General features: G+C 35.5%; 1 protein-coding gene across 4 annotated transcripts in view; it reads left to right on the top strand.

Annotated features, from left to right (window-relative positions):
- Positions 1–27,524, top strand: part of LOC131592057 (calcium-dependent secretion activator 2-like) — a 283,092-nt gene that overhangs the window by 143,691 nt on the left and 111,877 nt on the right. For all 4 annotated transcript variants that reach the window (XM_058863314.1, XM_058863313.1, XM_058863312.1 and 1 more), the window contains exon 8: positions 3,429–3,568. In XM_058863314.1, the coding sequence (XP_058719297.1) occupies positions 3,429–3,568 (140 nt within the window). The remainder of the gene's footprint in view (positions 1–3,428; positions 3,569–27,524) is intronic.

Genomic DNA, 27,524 nt, shown 5'->3' with positions numbered 1-27,524 from the left:
AAGCAAGAATGCCCCCAGTTTGGTTTGTTCAAGCTTTTAGAGTACTTTAGGCAGCTCAATCTTTCTTTCATACCTTTAAAAGAAGATGTGATCAATGGGCCAAAAGTAGAATTAATAGTTACTTGTCTGGATTGACTGTTTGGCTCAGGTGTACTTAAATTAACTTCTATTGTGATCCAGCAGAGGAACTAAATAAATAATGGAATCACAAAATGGTGGTTAGTTATGCTGTCAAATGATGTTAGCTTCAACGTCTTCGTACCTGTCATCTTTTAAGCTCAAGAGAGAAATATTTTGAGTCATTCACAACTCAGAAACAGTATTTTGAGAACATCACTTTGCACAAATGCCTACAAGTGTGGCTCTATAATATTTAAGATTTCTGTGTTTATTTTACATCCGGATGAGGAGCGGCATAAAGTGAACTTGACACTTTTTCAGTTACAGAGTGGTCTGAGGAAATGTAATGCTAGATATAATTAGAACACTTAGTCAAGTATTTTTTAGTGATTATGAGACAATTGAATTTACTGAATTATCTCAACCCACACTGTTCTGATACTATTAATTTGCCTTAAATAGGTTGAAGCACTGTAATGCACAGCAGCTATGCTTGCTGTGCAGCTATCTAATATTAATAGTTCATTATACTTTTTAATGTAGATTACCTATTAGTATAATTATGATAAACACTTTCCTATACTAAAAACTTATAATTCTCTGTGCTGCTGCTGAATAAACTACTATGGTGATATCCACAGGTATATGAATGCTAATCCAGGACAATGTACAATAAAATAAATCAAAATAAAATAAAATAAAGCTTCAGAAATATACGATTTAGTACAGAAATATATTATTCAGTAGGAATTCTATGAAATTTATAAAAGTTTTAGGCACAGAGAGGGTGTCCTCTAGGTGACTCTTATATCTGCCAGAGAAGACATTTGAGTAGATACCATTTCATTTTTTTGAAGTAGATTATGAAACAACCAGAAGATTTAAACCCTTAAGCAGTGCTGGAAGGAAATCTGAGACAGAATAATGTTAGGAAGTTTCTCCATGGACAATGGCATTGCCCTCACATTACAGTGTTCCATAGTGGAAAGAATGCTTTTAATAGTAATTTCTGCAGTTTTTTACTTTTCTTATCGAGAAGTTGCCAAGAGTTTTGGTTTCAGTGATTTTGTGGGAGCTTGCAGCTTGTGCCACCTGATGCTGTGTGCACAGTAGCTGTCATTGCCCTTAAGGGCAATATTAGTGTGAAGGTTATCACAAAGATAATTTATGCTTTAAAAATGCTTTGCGTGTGGTTTTTTTGTGTAACAAAAAGTTTGATTACAAAGTTCTTTCAAGCTGTCATTTTTTAAAGCTGGAAGGCATGACAAAGTGTAATACAAACCCACCACAGTGCATACTTAAATAGTCTGACAGATACTTCTTTGTGAGAGCTTTGAAATTAAAGCTCTGTAATAGTCCTTCAAAAATTCAGAAAAGGAATTGTCAGTACCACAGATATAAATTAATTATACCCTTGTCTGCTTTTATTTTCATCAATGTTCTAAAAACTCAGGAAGCTGACAGGAGAAAGATGTCACTTGAGATGCATGAGATGTGTTGCAGGACAACAGGAACTACAGACTGTAGAAGAGGAAAAATTCCATCACCTATGTGAAGGCCTAGTGATTAAATGCAAGCAATGTATAATAATTCTTTTTATATAATCTCGTAGTTAAAGGGGTAAATAAACTAAAAATTATTTTCCCTTTGAGACATCAGAACTCAAAGGTTGCCATGCTCATAATGTTTTCAAATGTTATTTAAGGAATGCCTTTTACTCAGAATGAAAACCAGAGAGAAGGAATAAGCTCTGTTATAAATAGTGGTTTCTGTGCATTTGCAAAAATGAGAAGAAGTAACCTCCTGGTTTGCTAAAATCTGAATAAACTGATTCTTCTGCCATCTCTTTAAAAGGTACTGAATGTACTCAATAGATCTGACAGGTTAATTCTTCCACTGGTTTTACAAAGGTTGCATATTTGATTAGGAGTGATACATCATATTTCTCTGCTTGACTGGAGCTCCTGATATTAACAGGATGCAGGAATGTGCTTCTGCAAAATACTGAGAAGAAAAGCTGAAGGCTTTCCACTTGCGCCATTTTTCAGATGATTAGATCTGAATGACACTGTTGTAATATTTCTGTCTTAATAACATCTTCTAGATTTATACTTGCTTGGACAGTATCCTTAATTTAACCTTCATAGTAACACAGAGGAAAACATATTGTGGTTTAGATATATATATGACACAAGTACTATGTGTAAGAAATTAACTTGATGGTTAACATAATGATTAATTTCATTTTTCCGGTAATGAAAGATGTGAAGGATGATCCTTTTTAGAGTGTTATTACTGTTGAAATGATAATGGTAATTTGTGGTAATTGTAATTCAGAACACACTGAATGTTATGAAAGTCTCCCAAGTAGTATGTTTAGAATACTTTAGAGTCCAAATTCTAACATCTTAGAATACTTCAGAGTCTAGATTCAAAAGTAGTGCTTATAATGAGAATGAAAGGAAGTTCTGTTTCAGCAGCATTTAACTGCTGAATATGTCACTGTGGGTAAGGATTTGATGAAGCAGTAATTTTTAATTGTACTGGCTATAAATGGATGCATTTTTTGGATGGTAAATAAATGTTTAATGGCGTGTGGCTAACACTAATCTAAAATTCGTTGTTCATAAAACTTCCAAGGAATTTATATAATTGTTTTAATAATTAAATATTTAAAATTCAGTGGTTTGGGAGTTTTTATGTCTATTGCTGTAGATTAAAGGTTTGTGTCATATCACACGTGAATTGGACATAATATCTTACAATTACTATATTCCATTTGCAGCAGAGGTGCTTTGGAATTCATCTACAATTTCTGTGTTTTTTGACTTTTATTGACTTTTATTAATGCTATTGATCAAAACTTGGAGACAGCAACAGGACATATATTTTGGTTATCTTCTCTCAAGCAATACTGAGGGCTGATCCATTGCATAACGCTACAGCAAATTGCTTCAAAAGGGTGTTTCCTGCAGAGCACTGAATAATGTAGAAGTTTAAGTACCTATTTAATTGTACATGATCCTTTTGAAATGCCAGCTGTTCCATTTTTTAAAAAAAAATGTTAATTCAGAATGTATTAACAGAAGGAAATTTTATTAACTCATAATATGAACATTCCTATTTGAAAGAGAAGGAAGGAGTTAATTTTTGAAATTGGTCTCTTACAATGAGATTGAGTCAGCTGGTTTATTAGATTTAGGAAATCTTTTTTAGTCATCTTTCATATTAGAGGAGATGCAACAAGAATCTTCACTGCTTAGATGTTTCCATTAAAGACTACAAGTTTTTCTTTTCATAACTTGCAGGTTGTGTTATATCCAACATCCAATAGCCCGAAGTCTCCTGACCTGCATAAAATGATAGTTCCCAAAAACAGCCAGGACAGTGACCTGAAAATTAAACTGGCGGTGAGAATGGATAAACCACCTCACATGAAGCACTGTGGGTAAGTATCCATTTCCTGGCTGTCTCTATTTTATTATTTTATAATTTTGTTTCACTGTGCCTGTGTTTTAACAAAGTGTATCTAAAATAATAAAGTTTGTAAAACATTATAAATGTCTAGAACATTTCTTATAGTATGGTATTGTGTTATATCTTCATTTTATACAAAAAGTACAGACTAGTCAGGAATAACATTCATTTCAGAAGTTCAGTGATGTGTAAAGACAGATGATGAGCTATGTCTGAAATGCAGAACTAAGAGTACAGTCTTATTTAGATACTGGTTTTAAATGTTGCAATTTTTGGCACTTCGTTAAAGAATATTTAGGAGAAACATATTTTTCCATTAAAATAGGATTAATTATATACTTGAATAGAGTGGTACATGCCACATAATCTCCCTTTCCTTTCTCTGTCTGCTGTATGGTCTTTCTCTTGGAAAAAAAATATATATGAATGCTAGTTTAAGGATGTTTTTCTGTCTAACACCAAAACTATGTGGAATAGACTATTCATGAAGACAGCTCCTTTAACTGACTCCTTTAATAGTCTAATTGACTATTTCTCAGCCCACCTACAAAAAGAAGTAGTGTTGCTGACAGTAAGCAAGTTTGTATCTTTTGTTAGAAAGCAATCAATGTACTTAATGTCCGTGCTATTTAGCTTTCTTTTTAGTCTCCTCCTGTTTGTATTCTGCCCATTGTATACAGGCAGTAATTGACAAAATTTCCTGTGTATGATGCTTTCTGTAAAAAAAGAACCAAACTGACATAAGTTTTGTCAAAGTGTTAATCAGTTGGGCTTAAATTTCCCAGGTATCAATCTCATCCCTCATTTAGGTTTTGTGAAACTTAGACACAACTGATTAGGACTATAACTGTGAGACTTGCTGGATGGAGACCTGTGGCTGGTGACCAGGAACTGTGAGGAAAGAGAGGGAAACCAGTCATGGAGTCACTGGGGAAACTGGAGCTACTGTGCTTGGAGACTGAAACTGAGATGAGAAAACTTCAAAGCATGGCAGGAAATACATAAGGGAAATGGGATAATGTAGAGAGAGCAGGAAGACTCAGCTGACATGAATAAGTTGGAGTAGAGAGGAGCTGGAGAGAAGAGATAAGTGTTCGTACTAAAGCATGATGCCCTCCTGTCCCATTCATTTGCACTCACCAAACACCTGTGAAATGGTTTGACGATGGTGGCACATCTTTGTCTAGATCCAGCCCACTAGTGTGGATTCAGTTCCCTGCTGCTGGAAGGTATTCAGCCTGCTGCAGTAGTGCAGGATGCAGGGAGGCACGGTGCTTGCTGCCCGCCCTCTTCAGCAGCCTGGTCAAACAACAGCCATGGAGGCAGGCTGACTCAAACCACATCAGCAAAGAATGATGTACAGCAGCTTCACCTGCACATCACCTGGTTCAATTGCAAACTCCACCCTAAACATACCAGGGGGGTTGTGCTGCCATGCACCTATCCCAAGCAACTAGAAGTTCCCATTTTTGATCAGGTCACTGGTAATGCTAGGCTCATGCTTTCTGCAACCCCAGTTAAAGTGCAACTGGATCCAACAACAAGGAGAAAGCTCCAATGTTTCCTCTTATCATGCTCCTGTGTTTTCCCAGAGGCTGTCTTGGCAAGGAACTGTTCTTCTGGCGTCTTCAGAGGGTCTTCCTAACCCCCCAGTTCAGTTTTCCATACTGGTTTATATCAGTAGTCTTGTCTGACCATTAAAGAACCCAAACAAATATTGTTGTCAGTAATTTAGTTGAACCATTATCCCTTCCATCTGCTGCTGATGGTTGCTTCCTCATTTTGATTTTGAATACTCATTTCTTGGCACTGTGATTCACTTCTACATTTTACTTCAGGGTCACTGCTGTGACTATTCTCCAGGCAGATACTATAGTTCTTTGCATCAGAAATGCTCTAGATCAGTCATAATTTCCTTTTCTTTGTACCTATTAGCTATAATGATTATTACCTGGGCACTTGTTAAGGAAAGTTAGGGCACCAACTGTGCCCTGTAATGTGTGGACTTCTCCGCCATTATTTTATGTGAATGAAATAAAAATTTAATAATTCCTTCAATAACGATTGAAGAGATTGATGAGGTACTGTAGGAAACACTGGAGTTCTAGTGAGAGGAAGTAAAAGGTTATTTATTTGGAGGGAAAAGAATACCTGCAAGTAGAATTGTTAGTGTGAACTGTCAGGAACTATTAATGTTATGAAGAGCCATCATCCAGGCACTCCCTGCAGCCTTCTCTTGGCTTCCTGGGTAAGTATAAGTATTAAGTGGTCATTTGCTGTTTTTTCAAGAGGGATTCCCACCTGCTTCAATGAACAACTAAAGCAGCTGTGGTTCTGAACTGATACTGTGTTATCAAGGAAATCAGCATTTGTGAAAGAGACTGGAAACCTGTGATGGATGATGGGCAGTATCATCAGAAAGGCAAAGGAATAATTTGGAGTTAAAATAGTTGAGGGTTGCTTGGAAGAAACTGGCTTTTATCCCCATTTGTGCTGCACAGAAGAACTTCCTTTTAAGAGACTGAAGTGTTTCCACCTATAGTAACTGATGGTATGTTATTTGTTTCCTGTGTCCAGTTTGATAAACTGGAATCTGATTTCATAGGGGTGCATGCCCCTCACAGCTATTAGCTGAAGTCAGTGGAAATGGGGCTTTAAATATTCATTGTACTGTTCAAGTCCAAATATCCTAAAATTGATATCTGAAGCCTAAAACTTTTAGTATTTCTGTTGTCCTGTCATCAAGTGAAAATGGTACCACCTCCCAGGATCATACACATATGAAGGTGAATCTAGGGAAGCATCTGATAGGAAAGGTTCCCACGCTCCAGAGGAGCTGTGGGAGTGGAGACATTGTGCTCTGCTAAGCAGGGTTATAACAGTGCCAGGCTCTGCAATTCCCTGGAAAACCTGCACAATATGGAAACTCCAGTCTCTCTGTAAAGTAGTGTTTGCATAAAACATAATGAAGGAAGCCATAGGATAAAATCAAGTGCTAAAGAGCTCAAAGGCAGCTGCTGCCATCCTGAATAGTGAAAATGACAGGGAAATTTTTGTCTATGTTTATTATACTTTATTTTATTTTATTTATTTTATTCTTAGAATGTTGTCTTATATTTAAGTACAGTGTCAGAGAGTACACAAAAGGAACAGATATAAAAAGATGACAGAATGTGATCATACTTTCTCCTGGAATTTCATCATGTCAGCGAGTTGAATTTTACAACCTTTATAACAGACTTCTAATGTAGTTAATGTGTTAGTTAGCTAAGTTCTAATTCTTCATTGTATTTTTCAGAAGCATCTCATGCTTTACAATGTTTGAGCTAGATAACTTACATTTTCTGTATGTCAGTTAACAAACTAACATACAAGATTCGTGTATTTCTCATAGCAAGAGAAGGCAATCTGTTGGCATTACATAATGTTTTTCAGATGAGAGTCTCAAAATTTATTCAGAGTTAAATTCAAATTTTATTCTACAGCCAATTGCAGAAAGATGGGTTTTAGTAGATTAATACTTTATCTAAGATAATTACAGTAAGAGGTGGCTCTTTTAGATACGGGAAATGTGCCCAAGTATTTCAGGTTCTGCAGAGTTGGCAAAACCCACAGGCCCAATCTAATGGTGGTTTTCAATTTTATCTCTTCAGAAAAGTTTCTCCTTTTTAAGACTGACTTTACTTACTAAAACAGGGGATATGCTGGAAGGTTTCAAAACTTGTCTTGCATTTGTGCTTCAAGAATATTGAATTCTACAAATTATACTGTCTTGTACTAAAGTCACAAATAGTATTCTGGACTGCAGCACCTTCAAATCATGTTCTCACTTTAATTTTTCCACACTCATAATCAAAAATTATATTTTAAATTAGATTATAAAGTTGGGATTTTTAATTATGAATTGTAACCTTTCTAAGAGCAAGAAATAAAAATCTTTATGACTCAACACTACTGTGAATCTCAATTGAAGTTCATTTGTACTACTCATAAAAAGAGGTTTATTTTTACATTGACACATTCATACAGTTAATCTAGTGTTACTCCTCTGAGTTCGAAAAAAAAATTGATCAAGGAAACAATTGATGTTTTTTCAATGTATTCTGTTACATGCTTTAAAAATGGAACACTATTATACATCTTACAGTAAGCATAATCTTAATACTTATTTTACATTTTTATTTTTATTCTTGCATGAAAGGCTCTCAAAGTGGGAATTGACTGATTAATAACCATCCTTTTCTATCTGAATCCTGTCAATTCATTACAAGGCAAAGCATTCACAGTTAGTCTGAGTAGTGACAAGGTAAATATCTCTCATTAATGGGGATGTGTAGAACAGTTCCAATTATTGGCAATTCATTATATTCCAGATTCCTTTCTCATAATTTGTATTGTATTTGCTTTCTCACAGAACGTGGTAACCTTTCCCTTATCTAAAATGATGAGCACATACCAGATACTTTTAATCTCCTTTATTTAGTAAAGCAAACATCCATACAAAAGAAGGGTTTTTTACATTTCTAGTATTTTTTTTCTGTTGCAATCTTGAATCTAAAACAAATCATCAGAGGAAAGAAGTAAAATTTGAGCTAAAAACTTCCTCTATAAAATGCTAAAAGCCTGTTTCTCTCTGTTGAGTTACAATAGCAGCATTAGGGAGGTACTACTTGCTTCAGGAAGGCTCAATTGGATCTCCTTAATTCCTAATTATATTAGGGTTGAAAACCCCAGCAGGACAGGTTAATTGACTCAAGATATGTGGGTTACTCTAAATATCTTCTCTAATGTATGGGGGCTTTTTGATGTGCCTTTGCACATCTGCGTGCATTTAAATCATGCATTATTTTAAAAAGTAGATTGTGGGCCTGTTGAGCTGTATCTTAGCATAGCCTAGTGGTTACTAAAGGGTATTATTCTATTGCTTCCAATCTAGAAATAAAAAAGGAATACTGAGTTTTTTTTAAAGCTTGCTTTAAAAGGATCGGTAATGCTCAGTGGTGTTACCACAAAAAGAAAAGGAAATAAATAATAAAATTAAATTAAATTCTTACTAATTAAGCAGCCTGAACAGGATGATATTACCAGGTGGTAATATTTGAGTTTGACTTCCAAAGTAAAACATTTCAGCCTTGCTCTTGTCCTGAACTTTTTCCAAGATTTGAAGGGCAAAATCAATTCTTTTATGTTCTGTTTTGCTTCCTGCTATGACATGTTGCATATAGATTATGTACTTTTAATTTCTTAAACTTTTTGCTTATTTGGAATAAGCATTCTACAAGTACTTAGAATTTTCTCTCTTCCTCTCATCTATAAGTAAAGTATTTTGGTGACTTCTTCAAAATTGTGGTCTCCATGATAATAAGGAATTTGTGTAAAATTATTTTTCTCTCACAACTTGTTGATGTTTTAGGTTTTGCTTTGTGTTTTTTTGTTTATAATTGTATTTTGAGAATATAAAGATCACCATTAATTTTCTAATGCTTTAAATTTTTTTCTCTTTTGCACTTGAAATTGGCCGATATGTTCTTAGGAGAGCATTTATAAATAGTAAATATACCTATTGGTCCCTGAATGTGACTGAAGAATCATATTTCTCCTCCTGCTGCTGTAGTTTCAGAACTAAAGGAAATCTGTGCAACGAATGCTCTGGTTAGCAGTCTTCTAAGATGTGGAATTAGAGGAAAAGTAATTTTTTCCTCTCATTTTTATGACATTCATCACCCCATCATTAGAGAGGAAGATGAATATAATCTGGTTTGCACTTGAGTGGAATGAAACACAGGAAGAAATGGAGATCACTCAAGGTCACGGGTGATTTGGTGACAAGGCTGAGGATAGCACGGGGGTCTGCTGGCTCTCAGTGGTCGGGGCTGTCGTGTGTGCCTGTCACCTGGATAAACCGCAGTGCCTGCTGCACTGAGCTCATAACTCAGCTGGGAAGAGCCACGGGGGCACTGAACTCAGCCAGAACCAGGGTGGTGCCAGCTCTTACGGGCTGTTTGTCCATGGTCACCTGGCAAAGAAGAGCACGACAAGAAACAGAATTACCTTTACAACTTGAAGATGCATAATCTGGGTTTGATCTAAAGATGAGATCTGCTCCCACTAATATTTTTTTTAGAAAAATATGGAAGGTGACTACATTGAAATTACTCTATTATAATTCTGGGTTACTTGTACAGATAAAGATGTCAGGAATACAGTCACACTTCTCTTAGCAAGCACAGCAAGATCCCTATCACAGATAAGCCTTCATAATTTAAAATGTATCAATCCTTAGTCTCTGAGCCAAAACATACAAATATGTCAGAATAACTAAAAAAGTTTGTTTTACCAACAGTAAAAACATTAAATAGAAAGTTTTTTTTTTCTGATTTAAAACTTCAAGTTTAATTTTTTCTTAAATGAATAGGTGTAGAATTGCTTCAAAGTGAAGGAAAGTATTAGAAACCTACAATAATACTTAAGATGTTTCCAACATCTTAGAAAATCCTTACTTATGCTTGGTACTATATGGTAGGATGAAGCATAGACTTCTTCAATTGCTACTGCCTCCTATGAGATGAAACTTTGTATACTACTTTTCAACAGTTACTGAAAATATGTTTCTCCTTAATGTTTTTCTCTTTCAAAAACAAGAGATTATCCAAGAGATTAATTTCGCTTTTTCATTTCTGATCAACATAGCATAATTTCCTGAACCAAATGTTAAAAACCTCAAATACTTACCTAACTACAGCATTTCTTCATCTACATGTGTAAACTCTTTAGGATCCCTTTATAGTATCTGATTCATTTTTCCAAGTTTGTGTGCTGCCTGTCTGGTTGTAAGCATAAAGTCAGCATAGTAGCACCATCTAGCTTTCTGTTTGCTGCTGTTGCATTTCTCCTTAGAAAGGGGTAGCAGAGCAATGACTTCAGCTACTGCCTCAAAGAGCAGGGTTGTCCATTGTCCTTTGGTAGAATGCTTAAATTTTGGTTTGTGAATGTCAGGACCAGGAAGCATAGGAGAAGTCAGATGGGAGCTGTTGAGTTTGTTTAAATTTTACAAGCTTTACATAGCATCAGATCATTTGGAATTCTTTTCTGATCATTTAATCATATAGCCTCACTATAGCAGCCAAAAAATTATGGGTTTAGGCTATGTAGTCATTCTCTGGCTTTTCTCAAAGCAACTACTAGGTATGGTGGGATACCCTGACACGTTGGTTTATCAGCACTAAGACAATGGCAATTGAAAAACAGAAAACGTGCACTGGAGGTAGTAAGGTAAACTTTTCTCTATACATATTGCACTCAGAACAGTAGTTAGTATCTTTATCATTTCTATTACAATTACTCCTAATTAGTGTCAAGTAAGTTTAGAAGGTAAATGTTTCTAAAAATGCCTGAGAGTTTGCCCACTGTCAGCATTAGGCCTTCCAGATTTTTTTGAGATGACTGGCAATCCATATACAAATGGGAGATTATTCAACTACCTTTGTGTCATTTGAAACTCCTCTGTGAAAAGATAATCGTCAGCCTGTCTTCCTCATGTGTAGGAAAGGGATGTTTACCACAAAGTAAAGGTGTGTTCTTGTTTCACTAACCAAATAATAAAAATACTCCTGATTTCTGTTTGTCACAGTTGTTGCCTTGTGAAATCTTGCTACATGTTGAAACACTGTGGGGTGCAGCAGGCTGCTGCTGGGTGACCCCATCACAGGAATTGTGTGTATTCATCTCAGCTGGGTCTAGGTAAAACTTAGTTACTCCCTCTCACTATGATTTTATGTTATGCACAGTTTTTCATGTCTGTCCTGTTACTGGCAAATGGGATGCAACAATGTTCACTCAGTCTAGCTGGCCTCTAGTGCCCAAGTTCTCCAAAGAACCTCGTTCTCATCTACCCACACTGAGGAACTCTTTTCCAAAGAGTACCTTATAAGCTAATGGGAATGTCTGGAATACAGAAAATTAACAAAAGCATGTATCTCTAAAGGGAATTGTCTCATAAGGAAACTTATTTATGAAGTAAGAGTGAGTTGGATATTTATTTTCCTCCTCTTGAAGAGGTCATGGGACATGGTAGCAGAGAGAGGGAGACATCATAGTTGAACAAAACCCAGAACTAAACCCAAAAATTGACAGAGTGATGCCAGTACCTGCACTACAGAACTGTTGGAGTCACTGATATGTTCACAACATTTCTGAATTAGAGTTGGCTCATGTTCAGACTCACTGAGTGGACAATGTGACCTTGTATTTGCTTGCCATATACTTTTGAGACGCTTGGTGAAAGACTTCATTGTAATTTCTGACAGGAAGGCATAATGAAATATCAGAGTTTCAGCTGGGTTTATTTGACTGCAGAGACAAAAGAACCTCAGACCTCAAAGACAAAAGACCTGTGAACCTCAAAGTTTCATTTCCCACGTTCAGTCTTCACCTGGCATGACAATCTAAGGTTTGATCAAGACAAGTACTGTGGCTGTAGGTGGCTCTGTAGTGCTGAAGTAAACTATTAATGCAAGGTTTTCACCACTCATGGAAGATATGATGAAATAGGCTCTGTTTGAATTTCAAACACAATTGACTGTTGAAGAAAAAACTGTGATCAGCACCTGAGATACACAGCACAGCAAATACCACTGCATATTCAGGAATGCCTGCTCCTTACTTTACATCAAGGTGTGCCAGAGTGTCATCTAACATCCAGCACTGCAAATCTATGTGTAGAGGATATTTTCTTTACTCAGTGAAAAGTCCCAAAGAAGGATATGTCACAAACTGTTATGAAAATATCCTGGCTGCAAACTTCAGAATACTTCATTAAATGTAGTCACTGCTGAGCACCTTGTACTGGAAAAGACTGGCATGGTTGATCTGTAAGGTAGCTACAGCATGAAGTTAATATGATTCCTTTGAAACCGTAAGCACTGTTAAAGAAAATTTAAAGAGGAGGAGATAATCTTTCTTTTCAAGAGTAAATCACAGACAGTTGCTGACTCTGAAGATCCAAGACCCTGAGACTCTGAAGACAAGCATGTGGGTATCCCTTTCTGCAAGATAAAACTCAAAAATGCCAGTACAAAGTAAAATCATGTATTTCAAAGACTTCCAGCATTTCGAATTAGACTACTGCAAAAATAACAGAAAATTAAAAAAATAAAGCAGTGGATTTATATTTCTGCAAAAATACTGGTCAAATTTTGGCCCATAATTAATAAACAATTTTAAATTTGGTGCAAAAGCAATTTTTTGTTTATTTTGTCAGAGGGACAAAAATGTCTTTCATGTAGGTGTAACTATCTTGCTAAATTCTGACAAACCTGTCCTCATTTTAACATTCATAAAGGAACATGCACTTGTATATATTAAGGTCAAAATTTCCTATGTATGTTATAAACTGCACTTCTAGTCATGTATGAAGTTGTTACTATTATTACACCAAGGTGTCTAATTTGAGTACTGTTTCGCTACTTTGCACTTCATGCTGATATTTCATTGTGCTAAATGAATGTTAGCATCTTGCCATGGAGTAAAGTGCTAATGTAATAACTGTCTTCATTTAAACGATTTCACTATTACACACTTTTGCAAAATCAATTTACTATAATCAGTTACTTTTTTAAAATTAAATTGAACTTCATGAAAAAATGACACATTAAAATTACATTAATGATTGATTGGATAATGATAATGGGTTAATGCAAAATTACTATGGAAGAAAGAAGCAAAAGTGTTTATCCTGCTGCTAGATCCTTAGAGAACAGATTATAGCTATGAGCCTGATTTTCAGCGCTTCACACAGTAATTGCTTCTGAAGAGGCACAGGGAATCTTTGAAGATCTTAATGATATGCCACTGCCACTTTACTTGCTAAAAGAAGCCAAGAGAATCCTAATTGCCGAGAGAAGCATTACTAATTAAGGTGTCATTCTTCATTTATTTCGTAGTAATTAATCTGAAATATTTGTAAAAGCTGAGATATAAATTTAGATCCAAACTCACTTAGCTTAATCACAACAGACTTCATGTGAAAAATATCTATGGGTTGGCAAGGTTGATCGCAAAACTTAAAATATTTATTTCTTATTAAAAAGTTTGGTTTGATTTTGCTCATAAATTTTAAAAAAAATGAAATAAATGAATTGAAAATGTTCTGGTTTTATAAATATGTAATTTATATTTAAATTGTGATTCTGCCCTCACATTAAAAAATTGTTAAAACTGTTTATATGTTTCTTTTTTTATATTTCACCTTAAAGCTCCATACTTCTGAAATGTTAAAATGAGTTTTCTTCAGACCTGTGATGGGCAGTGATGCAGGTTCAATTGTATATGTATTATCTTTAGATAATTACTGTAGCAACACTTGTTCAATATCTTGCCTTCACTAGGATGGAGTATGCATAATTGGTTAGGCAGGGAAAATCCCCATGATCAGTACTCCATATGTGTCAAATCCTTCTCTGGCTCAGCTTTGCTGAAATCCTATTCAACCTCACAAAATAAACAGTTGGGGTGAGTGGTCATGCACAGACACCTGTCCATTTCCGGCATACTGGTTTTTGTACCTTGTTCTCAGCCTTCTTTAATGCAGTTATTCACATTCTCACTGTGTCCTAAACTCTTCTTTTGGCATGGATTATCTCTTATGGTTTACCCTAATGGTGCCTTGCATTCATATATAAATGCCAACTCTTTTTCCTCTTGTGATGTATTACCTCAGAACCTCTGATCAAACATCTCAGTGACCCATAGAACAGCTGGGTAGAGTTTTCTGGTTTACACTATCAATTTTTATTTTGCAGTTCTTAACTTTAAAGCTCTTCCCATCTCAACTTCTTGGTCTTTGATTGCATGTGTTAGGAAAAAAAAGAGTGCAAAAATCTTTGGCAGCAATTCTTCGTTCATCACAATAGAGAAGAGATCATTTCCAAACCATAAAGATGGTGATGAGCTGTGCTGCAGCATCACTTAGGACTTGTCATCATAGTTTATGGGACTGACTCCAAATTCATGTCTTCTCCACGTGGGCCAGTTTGAATGCAGCATCACTGCTGAGAGAGCCTGAACAGCTGAGCACCTTCTAGCAAGAGCTGCTTGTTGCAACAGTGGGACGAGATTCAGCCCTGTACCAAGAAGACTAATTGCATGTGATAATACAACCATGGAGAGAAAAGAATTAAAGAATTAATGGTTCAAAGACAAACTGGGCTTGGCTGAGGCATGTATGAAGGATTTTTGGCCACTGATGGCTACCAAAAATACGTTTTCCAATAAAAGAGATGGTAATCTGGAAGACCTGAACTCTGTTTGGCATTTGTTTCCTTGGCTACAAAGGGAGCCAAGTGTGAAGTGTGCCCAAACAAATCTGTAGAGAGACTCAGTGGTTGCTGGATCTGGTAATCACCTCATATGCATTTCTGGTGATGTAGTTCAATCTTTGTCCTGTCTTGTCCTACACTTACAGCACCTTAGTGGCTGGAATCTGTGAGGTACACTAGCTGAGCACCACAGCTGATTTCATTTAATGCAAGAGGAGTCTAGTTCACCTGCTACAGATCAATTCTGCAGAGTGAACCAAGTGATGCAACTTTGGGGCAAGGAAGGGGTTTTCTTCACAAACACACTCCTTACTCAGACAAATTTACCAATGGAGATCTTTAGGTATTTGATTTCAGTACCTGAAAGGGGTTGGCCAAACTGGGAAACCTCTTCAATTGATGCCCATGCCAAGGGCTCCATTAAGGCTTCAGTCCTGGAAGTACTTGAATTACATGTTGTATGAAATCTTGCATTTGTGCTTGCAAATATTTGCTTTACTGGATTTTTTAAAAATATAATGAATGCAATCTAAACAGTTTTGTCTGTTACTGGAAATGCTCAAATTAGAACTTTGGAAAGTTATTAATGTGCAAATCTTTTTTTTTTTTTCTATATTTTCTTTAGAAATAGAAAAGCTGTTACTGAAAATAGACTTTAAGTTCATTAAATTGTAGGGGAGGAATTGAAAAAATACTTCGATTTGTAACTGGGTTTTTTTTTCTAAAACACTTTTAAGTTTCATTTGCATGTGTTTTTCCTGCCAAGTAAGTAGAGTAGATGGGCTGACCAGTCAGTGCTATGTGGATTGAATGTAGTATTAAAAAATTAATTGTTGTCATGCTGTAGCAAAATGCATGCTTTATTAGGTCATCACAGGGAAGATCATGAGCTGAGTAATTTCCTGGATGTGAGGTGAAATATAGGCAGGACATTTTTTTGGTTATGCATCATTGGTCTTACTAAAATGAGAGCATATAGTAGGCTGTTTATTTTTAATGCAATAAATGATAAAGAAATTTAAATCAGAAGTGTTCTAAAATTTGCAGTAATAAGTTCAGAGCATCAGGAACTTCACAGTAAGTCTACATTGTAATGGAGGATACTCTGGTCTGACTGGAAAGTTCAGGTTGGCTTCTGCTGAAATTTTTTCATGCTATTGTTACACAGTTCCCATAGGTTTGGAAAAGTATCATTCATAGCAAAATCTGACTTTCAGTTTTGCTTGAATTTGCTGCTCTGTAAATGCACCCAGAATATGCTGGCAGTATCACTAGAACGAAATTGCGTGCAAGTATTCCTGCTTTATAACTTATTCCAGAATTATAAATGGTAGACTCTGTGTGTTCTTTCGTATTATACTTTTATTTATTTTAGATTAAAATTTTTAACTTTTTGCCTTCTAAATTTCTTTTGAAAATTGTCTAGAAACTTCCCTTACATGCATGAGTCTGTAATAATGGAGATGTAACTGATTATGATATTCATTACATTATGCTGTACATAATGTACATCAAAGCAAGGTTCTCATTTTCCCAGACTGAAGGACCAATCATTATCTAAATGGTTTTAGATTTTGTTTATATTGCTTTATTCTACTACAAATAAGCATAGCACACATATCATGCAAGTGAAAGATGCAGTTTATTTATTAGCCTTTCTCATCAGGTGATCTGAGTTGTTTCTTGATACCATGCACACTCATCTGTGACATTGAATTTAAGAGAGAGTTATTTTCACCTGATGTACATTGACGCTGCATATGGTCTGGCCTGGCCTGGCATTATTTCTACACCGAGAATGCCAGTCCTATTAACTGCAAGGATGAGGGAATGCCACCTACCTCTTATGTCCTTCTGTCTCTTGTGCTGCCCATCTGTTACTTCTAGGAATGTAAAGTTCACCTAATTTTTGTCTTTTGGAATATAAGCCTTTACAGAATCAAAGGTACTTATGGCAGCAAAATTATTTTCAGGAACTAAAAGTATGTGACCAGTCTAATCCACCCTGTGTGTCGGAATGCTGCCTCAGAAACTGTAGGGTCAGTTGTGCTACTGTGGGTCTGAGGGTGGATTTCAATTCAGAGTACACGATTCTTTATGGGCAAAAATAATTCTAACACAATACTGAATGTAAAGTTAGAGGTAACTTTTTATAAATTAAATTAAGTGATTTGTTGGTTTTGTTTCTTTTCCACAGTGGTATAATTTCAATTATTAAAGTATTGCATTTATTTTTGACATAATACGAGAGCCCCATGTACTACTCTTGTTTTGTTCAAATAGGATGTTTGTCATAGCCAGCTCCCTTTAAATAGTCCATGTCCTGTTAAAGTCAACACAATTTTGTTGGCAGATCAATACTGTACATTTTTTTCAGGGGCCTTGAGTATTCTCAGAGGCATCACCCTGGTAGGCTGGCAGTTTCTCCAATGTCATCAGTTTAGTGATGCTTTCATTCAGAGTTATGCACTATTAGCTCACTTGGTCTTTTTATTTAAATAAAAACTGTGAAGAACTTATCCCACACTACAAATGGTCTTTTTTGTGTGCTTACCATCACAAACCTGTTTAATTTAATCCCATTTTAAATTAACTTTGTGCCTGCTCAGCAATGTTGCTCAAATCCCCATCTAATCTGGCCTTGTTCACTTCCAGGGATGGGGAATCCACAACTTTCCTGGGCAATATTTTTCAAGGTCTTACCATCCTCACAGGAAAGAATTTCTTCTTAATATCTAATCTAAACCTGTGCTCCTATAGCCTAAAGCCATTCCCCCTTGTCCTATCACTACATGCCCTTGCAAAAAGTCCCTCTCCTGTTTTCTTGTGAGCTCCCTTTGGGTTCTGGAAAGCTGCTCTAAGGTCTTCTCAAAGCCTTCTCTTCACCAGGATGAACAGCCCCAAGTCTCTCAACCTGTCTTCATAGGAGAGGTGCTCCATACCTCTGAGCATCTTTGTGACCCTCCTCTGCACTCACTCCAGCAGGTCCTTGTCCTCGTGTTGGCAGCCCAGGGGTTGGACACAGTTCTCTGGGTGGGGTCTCAAGAAAAATGTATGTATGTTAATTCCCGCACTTGTATGTTAAATCCTGTTCATTGTCTTTGGAGCAACGGACAGCAGAGACCTGTAAGACTGCCTTTCATGCTGCTGTTTGTATGGACTAATCTGGGGACAAATTGGCTGGGGAAGGGTTCTGGTAGGGGTAGGTTTGAGTTCCACCACAAAGTCTCCATTGGGGTCAGACCAGCTTCCCTTTCCTTCCACATGGAGAGCTTTCTCTGGTAATGTTAGAAGATTGTCAGCCCACAACTGCCATCTGCTTTTCTTCATAGTTTTTTCCAAAGATGAAAATCGAGATGGCTGTGATGAGAGAAGTATACCTTCTAAATACACCACTAGGTACCCTTGCTCAGTAAACCAGTGGCTTAGAAGTTACTATTTTTATCATGGTTACTTATTTGTGATTTTAACTGCTGATTTAAATTTTGAAATAATTTTAGGTTCAAAGTCTTAAGTAGAATGCACTATGTCATAGACCAAATGAAAGAGTAAGAAACTTGGCTCAGTTTTTAGTAGTGAAGTGTGCCTAAAAATGTACTCCCCTCACAGCAGGATAGCTGACAGCAATTCTTTTTTCTAAATCTGAATGCTTATAGCTCTCTAACCTTTTCCATCTGGTTTAAAGTCTTAGTTTTGAAGGGCAAGGTAAGATCCAAAACAGAAGTCTAAAGATTTAAGAGTACGGAATGACTCTTAGATTAAGGGCAATAGGCTGGGCATTGTATCTCATTCGACAGATCCTTTAGTCAAGCCATTTAGAAACACATTCTGAGTAATGAAAACATCGAAATGAAATTGGAGTTATGCAAGCAACACATCTGGGACAGGTATTAAATACTACAAATATTGCCAGTAGCTGAGAACACTTGCTAGGCTAAGATCTTTACAAATGGTACATATGTTACAGTCGGGATTTTTTATTCATTACTGATAAAAAGTAAAAAAAGCTTCAGAGGAGGGAAACCAAAAATTTCTGTAAATGCAGCTTTAACAGTGTTTTATATCTTGAGAAACAATGGATCCATTTTCAAACAGAAAATAACTGTGATCCTTAGATTAGAATTGGATGATTAAGTTAATAAAGTAATCCTGTAATATAAAAGTTTATTGTCACTATAGAATGTGGGTGTTCAACTTAATCACAAATGTTACCTTCATTTTTAATTGAGCTGTGTATAGTCTCCTTAATGGAAGGCTTGGTTTTTTTTTCCTTGCACACTCAATATGTTTTAATTGAACACCTGATTTTTGCCATCAACACATTAACATCTGGACACTCTTTTATGCATATAGATACACTGATTAGAACTCAGCAGAGAAGTAGATAATGGGAAAATAAAATGACAACATTATAGAACATTTTCAGCCCTTTTTTTTATTATATATTGTAAAGCTTTTAATTATCTTACTTCATTTAATTAGTCCCACTGCTTAGGTCATTTTTTTTATTGATATGGCACATCAGCAACTTCACTAATTGGCACAAAATGGCATATGACTAAACTGTCTTGTCTAGTTTGGTCCAAAAGAATTTCTTATGTTTTTTCACATTCCTAAGACTTTTTATAGATTTATTTCACGGTGTCTTCAACAATATAAAAAATATTTTGACAGAGCGTCTTGATTTAAAATTTAATATTTCACTTTTCATTCTTGTTTCTGAGTAAAAGAAGATTCTAAAGAAAAATTGTTTACATGCTAACATGTTTTAGCACCAGAAAATAACACTACATTTTTTAGCTTTTAAAAATTTTATTCTTCAGAGAGAAAATTATTTTAAAGCATTTTTTTTATCATTAAGACTTTAAGCCCAGTTTGTCAGCATTTACAAATTTTGTCTGGAGGGAAGGCAACAGTCCTGTGCCATTCCAGCAGTTGTACTTTGGGGGTTTAGGGATCTGTTTCACACTGTTCTGTTTTAAACCAGTGATTTCACAAATCTGACAACTCTGGAGTATAGATGAGCTCAAGTTATATAAACATATTAGTTCATAATATTAATTTCCTGTTGATTATTAACACACCTTATAACAACAGAGATTTTATGTAAATGTAATTGATAAAAAAAGATTTTTTGAGAGAATTTCTTTGAATAATTGATTATAGACTTGCCCCTAATTTTAGATTGTTCTGTTCCAAACTATCTTTTATATTTTTATTTAAAGATGTAATGTATCTTTTACTCAATAGTTTCTCAAGATGTGTGTAGTATCTCTACACCAGGCAAAAAAGATTACAGTTTAACTAATTAGCATTTATTGGTTTACCAAATACTGATACTTTTGCAAATTATTTCTGTGCTTTTTGAGTTGTTGGATAATCTTTATAATGTATGTGTTTGATTGTGTGGGCACTTCAGCAGATGAAGTAACTCATCATTATGCAATGAATGCTCTCTCCCTAATTTCAGAATAAATGTATTATTAATATGTATGGCTCTGTGCTCCCACAGATTCATGATTTGTGGAACAATAAGAAATCTTAATAATTTACAATACTCATTTTAAAACTATAAAATATAAGTTTCACAGTCCTTTCCCTGAAATGAAATTTAACCACTTCTTGTGATGACACAGTGGCATTTTCTTTCCTCTTCAAGTCTGTTACAGACAGGTAACAGGGGTCGATTTGAATCAGATTTTTTTAGTCTGTGCCATGGCATTATACATGTCCTGACATCCACAGGAGGGCAGCATGGTTAAATCAAGAGAGAAGATGGGAGTACAATTATAATGCAGCTAAATTAATCTCACTTTGGATTGCTTATATTATCTTTTGAAAGTGTTTTTAATTGAAAAAAGTTGAAAACAAAAAAATGTTTTCCTGGCCAGTACAGGTAAAGGAGCTGCCTGTTAATTTTAGAAGTTTTTAAGTGTAACTTCTTAGTACCTATAAACATTAAGTTTTCTTTGTATATACATGATCTATTTTGGAAGGTTTTAAAATATTTAGTGTGGGAGCTAGTAAAGCCTAGTTGAAAATTTAGCTCGGCAAATTCAAATAAATTCTGTTATAATATTGTGATAAATCAAATATTTGGAGAGTAGAGGCAGGTATTCTTATATGTTTACAGGACACAGGAACTGCTCTGTCCTCTAATGCTGGACTGAGCTACAGCAGGAAATTAGTCCTTTTATGTATGTGTGTCTAAATATATATATATAAAAATACATATAGATATATATATGCACACAGACTTATGTAAAATTCTGTTTGGGGAAAGAGATTAAAAAATCTCAATCTTAGATTTGAACAGTAACTATGAGTAATACTGAAAATACTAATTGCAATTTTTGTTTTCAAATTGATCACCCAAACTGCCATAGAAGACATTTTATTTGTTTTATTTACATATAAATGCTATTTTTCAAAAAATATTTTTAAAACTTGAAGGAACGAGAAGCTACTTAAACCTCTCCTCACCTCCAATTCATCAGCACTACAGCTTCTATTTTCTCCTAGATTATATGGATTTTAAAAAAATATATTTAATGGCAATTTTATAGGTGAATATCACTGTAGTACTGCAGTTCTGGGGACACTGTTATTTGTCAGATGAGTCTGTGCAGCAGCAATGGACTGACCCCAGTAGATGGCTCTGATGCTCCCTCACAGGCAGCATTCTGTATTCCTAAACCCCTATAGCTCCAGTCACAAATCTCTTCCAGTTTAGTAACTCCAGCAGGAGAACAGCATTTGAATGTTTTGTTTTCTACATATTTGTTATGATGAACTTTTGACAAAGAGCAGATCTGTGCTGTTTTTATAAGCTTGTATCTTTCTTGCATAGCTTTTTTTTTTCTCCTAACCACCACCCAAACTGAAACAATCTTAGGAATTTTTTCCTAATTATATTAATCAATTTGAAAAATCCTAAGTACCAGGAAGAAATACATAAGGAACTTTCTCAAAGGGGATATATTTTTCAGTGATGCATTTCTTTTGTTTTCTGGTATTAAGTCCTGCAGAAATCACTTTTAAATTGTTTGCTTCTGTGTGGCATTTCCAAGGATAAGCATCCAGTCATGTTAATGGTTCTAAAACAAATTCCTGTACACTGAAATCTCCCTCTTCCAGTGCCACATGACAATTGCTGAATTATACTAGTGGGTGCCAGTTTCAGTGTGAACTGTACAAGCTGCTTCAGGCACAGCTAGTTGAGATGTGGAACTGTGCTACTGGGTGTAGATTTTAAAAGTTTAAAATGGTTGAGAAAATCATGATGGAAATTAATTTAAGCAACAATCCATTCAAAAGTTACAAACACCAAGGCACCACTTCTAGATGAAGAAACTTCTAGGGGCAGTATCAGCATGAGTATATGAGGAGTTAGTGGGAGTGTAAACCTGCATGCTTCCCTCCATGCCCTCTTGAGAACAAGGCACATGCCTGAAACTGCTTCTGAGTGGCCACTTCTATGTTCTTTTGAAAAGTTTCTTCTAAAGTGACATGGAGTCAGAAGTCTATTTGTTTCTCTGGCATCTTTAAAATATATTCTGTATAGGAAAGTTTTTTAAAAATGGGTATTTTCAGAGAACTGATTTGCTAGGTCATACTATGAAAGCTTTCTTCCTTGTTTTTACCCTTGTATTGTCATCAAAAGATGTCCAGGAGTGTAAAAGTACTTTCTTGAATCTAGCTTTTGATGAAAGCATCACCTACAGGTGTCGTTCTGCACCAGCAGGTTTTTTGAGGCAGAATGACTCTATTAGAATATTAGATTAGCCTTACTGTCTTGGACCAAATATTCATCTAACATGTCTTCCACTGTGGCCAGCATCAGATGCCTTGGAAAATTTATGAGTAATTTCAGTATTCTTTCAGACTCCACCCATCTGCAGATGAAGGACTTTTTGAGCCAGATACAACTCTTGGCATATGCAAACATTCATTGCAATGAAATTTCTCTTTCGCAGCCTGTCCAGGAATACCTAAAATGCACAATGAAATGTAACTAATTTGACTTCATGGAAACAAACCTCAACCGTGGCACTGCTGTGTAAGAGTGGAAATTAATGTCTAGTACGGTTCCTACATTCCTTAGAGGTGCTCAAGGCACCATGGAGACAGTCCACCCCACTGATACACAGGCAGTGTTGTGTTTTCTTGCTGTTGTATGCTGGGTAGAAAGAAAAGTGGTATTCATTGGATCCCATGTTTACATGAAGTCTGCTAGATTAACAGGGAGTTTTCCAGTGTATAAGAGCATGAAGTGTCAAAATTTTAATCCAGAAGAAAATATCATTCCCATAAAAAGCTTTTTATTTTGGCAACATGGAGAGAGACTTCCACGTCAAAGATTGTGTATGAATTCCAAAAAGGTAATTGCATTTTTTGCCACTGCTGCTTACATTGTGCTCTAGTGCTTTTCATTCTGGATGGTTCTGTAGTTACACAACTAAAAATAATTGTTTTCTGCCAGCTGTGCCAAACATTTTGAAATCTCTGAAGTCAATGTCATCTCTAATCATTATTAGCTAAGTTCAGCCATTGCATCCACAGAAGTTTTTACCTCATAGAATTGGCTGAAAAGAGCAAACAGATTTATTAATCCAAATTGTGCTTTAGAATGAATAATTTTGCCAGGGTGTAAATAACAAACATTTTCCATGAATGTCACATGATTGACTTTTCATGATTCCTAGGTATAGAAAACCTCATCTATATCATCTCTTTTCATGCAACTAATTACAACAGCTAAGTTAGGAGTCTTTGGACCATAGGGATCTGGGAGAGCCCAGGGAGATAGAAGGGTGCTTCCAAAGGGTAATCTGCAAAGTTCTGAAGGGGAAATATACCCTGAGCACTTTACACTGGATCCCTACAAAATACAAGGGAAACATGATCACTGAAAGTGTCAGAGTGGAGTTGCAAAGACAAATATATTTAATTTGCTGTTTCACTCTAGAACTTTTTTTTTTTTTTTTTTCTTAAATCATAGGTGTGTTGCATGTTTTAAGACACAGTTAAAAGGCTGAACAGCTTTACAAGCTTCTGAAATACATTTTCCAACTTCTGGAAGATAAGGGCTGTTGTGAGGCTTTCCTGAGTGTTTCTTCTGGTGCACTAGGACCTCAAATTTTGAACAGTCTTGCTCTTTTCCACTTTGGTTTCTTTCCCAACAGAAATTAATGTGGAAATACTAACCTCCTGTACTGGACATGTTGTGAGAAGTAATTGCTTGGTTTATAAAGCACTTGAGTAAGTGTCAAGTAATGCTCCTATTAAGAGAATAATCCTATGTAAGTGAGTACTTGCTAAACTGATTTGTTTCAAAGCTTTGGTGATGCTTTTAAGTGGTGGTTTTAATTGAATTCTTTTAAAGATTTTTTAAAAAATACAGCTGTCAAGCTATCAAGCATTTTAAAAAATAGTTTGAAAACATCACATCATTCTGCATAAACACCTTCTATGTGCACAAATTAAAGGAAAGGGCTAGACTAATTCATTATTATAAATTCTGTCCTTTATTTCAAATCACAAATAGGGATACCAAGTTTAACATGCCTCCTTATGCCTTTGCTCAGGTTAGATTTACCACATTTTATTAATTCATAAGTACTTTAAAATACTTACTCATGATAATGACAAGAAATGTTATGAAAATACTTAGAATTTACTGTCTTTAGGATGAAAATATATGAATCTCATTATTCTAATATGCTTTATTAAAAAAAAAAAACCTCTGCTGAGATCTGTATTCTTTATGAAATTAAAATTATATCAGTATAAAAATGCAGTGAGAAGAAGCACATAACCAGTCAGAGATAATCAAAGCCAAGTATCATTCCTGAAGGAGCTCACTGCTCGTGGTGTCCTCTACCACCAAAGTTTTCAACTCCTTTTGACTGTTTCCATCAGTGAAACAAAAATAAATTTTTCATGCAAACAAGTTCTCAGAAATTTAGACTTTCTAGATCACAAATAAAATACCATACCTGGCTGAAAAAAAGGGTTATCAGTTTTTTCTATCTGAATGAGTGCCATGTGCTTCCAGTGACATGGAGAGATGTCTAGGCTGGACACCCAGCTGCTTCTGGGTGCTCAAGATGCTTGCAGGTTTTTTGAGGTCTGTCAGTGTTAAGAACTGTTTCCACAGCCAAAGTGAATGCTCAAGAGAGAGCAGTGCAATTTAATTTTTTTCTACTTCAACATCACAATTTAAATTTAGGGTTTCACTTTGAAAACCAGTCTCTTAGCTCCTGCTTTCTGTGCTTTTTTGGTCACAGACTGTTATCTTTTTACATGAAATTAAACCAAGAGATCCCCTTCAGGGATATACACATATATACTGCAAAACATTGGTAGCTGTTTTGTCCCTGGGTTCAGTTTAGAGCTAGTCCAAAGTAAACTGCCTCTAGCAGCACAGAGGGTAGATATCAGCTCCTCAGCACCAGCTGTTTTGCAGTGCTGCATTTCCTGTTTGCATTGCAATTAGATTTCATTAGAATCAGAGTGCTTTCTACATTTATCTTGCATCTGAAGGATTTCATTCTTTTATTGGCTGGAATTCTGTCGAGGCTAAAGGATGTTTTTCTGTCTTTACAAACACTCACATTTACATGCCAAATAGGTTTCATGATATGACATAAATTAGATTAATAATTCTCAAGTTGCCATTGTAGTTACTTCACGGGTTCCGTAAGTACCAGAATGCATATTCACAATTGGTGAAGCTCTCTAGAGTGCAGTAAGATATCACTGTTAAAGAATCTAGGGATATCAGATTCTCCAGCATTCTTAAACTATTTATACTCTAAGTGAAAAGTGTTTAGCAGGAAAAAAAGCCACACATTTTCCTGTTCATACAATGAGTATCTTGCTTATTGGAATAAATGGAACTGTCTTCTGTGGCTGTGATGTTTTTATTACTTGACATTCTTCAACATTTCTTTATCCTTAGCAGGCATAATTACAGTAGTTTAGGCTGATTTTTTTTCATTCCATCTGTTGAAGGCTTATTTAGTTCTCTATCTCAAGAGCACAGAAAGGACTAAAATGAATCTGAGAATGTTTACAGCTAGGATTCTTATGACCCAGGTCATATTGTTGTCTTGAATCAGTTTTCTCCTTGTCCTCAACTGAAAACAAAAAAATTTCTTAATCTTGCAGGGTTAAATAAAAGAAGGAATGTGGTGCAAGGAGGATTCCTTTTATGCAAGGCTCGGGGATGACTGAAAGTGCCTGTGGGCATTTGGTCCCCATTGGCTCTCTCAGCGAATGCAATGATGCCCACAGATAGCCTGTATTGTTGTCAGTTAAATGGGATCATGAGTGTCTGAAAGGTGTTTGAGAATGAACTGAAAATCATTTTCACAAGTGGATGATTACTTCTGCCACATGTTAACCGAACTCTATCAGAGTGGCCCAGATTTTTGAGACTGCATTAATTGCTCTTTCAACCTTGACTGAGGTTTCTCTTTAAGAAAGGCCTTTGCTGGACTAAACTGCTACACGTATTGATTTTTCTTTCTATATTTTTTTCATTGTTTGTGATAAATGAAGCCTTTTACAAGTAGAGAATTTATCATTCAAGATGTAGATAGATTGCTTCATTCCTTAGAATAAAAAGGCTGGTCTAAAAATGATCTCTGTAGAAGGAGTAAGTCCATTCTCATTTCTCCCTCGGTGAATAGCTCCGGTATTCCACACACAATTATGCTTTTTCAGCTATTCATTAGTGCTGATTTTTTTCATCAAAAGGTGGAACCCTGCAGTCTCACAGTGAGGTGAGGACAGAGCAAATAAGCTGCAATCTTCCTTCCTGTGTATGTCATCACATAACTGAAACTAAACTATTATATTTAGCAATGTGCTTTTGCATTTTGTTAGCACTTTGAAAAACGCACTTGGAGACATAGTCAAGCTTTATGTAATTACAACGTGGTTATGCCCAGACTTCTTGTTTATTTTGTTTGTTCTGTTTCTGGAGAAGAAAATTATACTGACTGAGATGAGATGATAAACATTTTTATCTGGTGTTGCAATCCTCTACAACAATCTGGGTGTTTCTGTGTTTCTGTGTTGGAAATGTAATTTCTTGTCATTTTATTTGTTTTCCAGGGAAACTAACTTTAAACATTAAATGGGAGTTTTTTGTACCATGTTGTAAGCGTTGTGAGGTATAATCATGTAATTCTGTGACTTCATACAAATCCAATTTTTATTTTTTCATTTCAGAGTTAGTGAGTATTAAATAATATTGAAGAAAAGAGGATTCCAGAATTGTTTTTAAAAGAAAAAGTCTCAGAAGAGTGATTGCATAGTTTGTACATTTGGTTGCATTTTCATGTTACTACAAAACATGTTAGAAAATCTTCACATTGGGGTGGCACCTAATGACTCAACATATTTAATCAAGAAAGGTCCTATTTTTTATGTGATTAGTAAAAGCAGGTGTATTAGTCTTAAGTTACTGGAAATTATGTGGGTAATATAAGAAAACTGAAGAAAGCAACCACACATGCATACTAACTATAAATATGATTTCTAATGTGCACATGTGCAGATATAGATGTTATGTGTACATATCTCATTTATTATATATTTTTA

This window comes from Poecile atricapillus, chromosome W (assembly GCF_030490865.1).
Source record: "Poecile atricapillus isolate bPoeAtr1 chromosome W, bPoeAtr1.hap1, whole genome shotgun sequence".
NCBI lineage: Eukaryota > Metazoa > Chordata > Aves > Passeriformes > Paridae > Poecile > Poecile atricapillus.
This window is presented reverse-complemented; position numbering and strand designations above follow the sequence as displayed.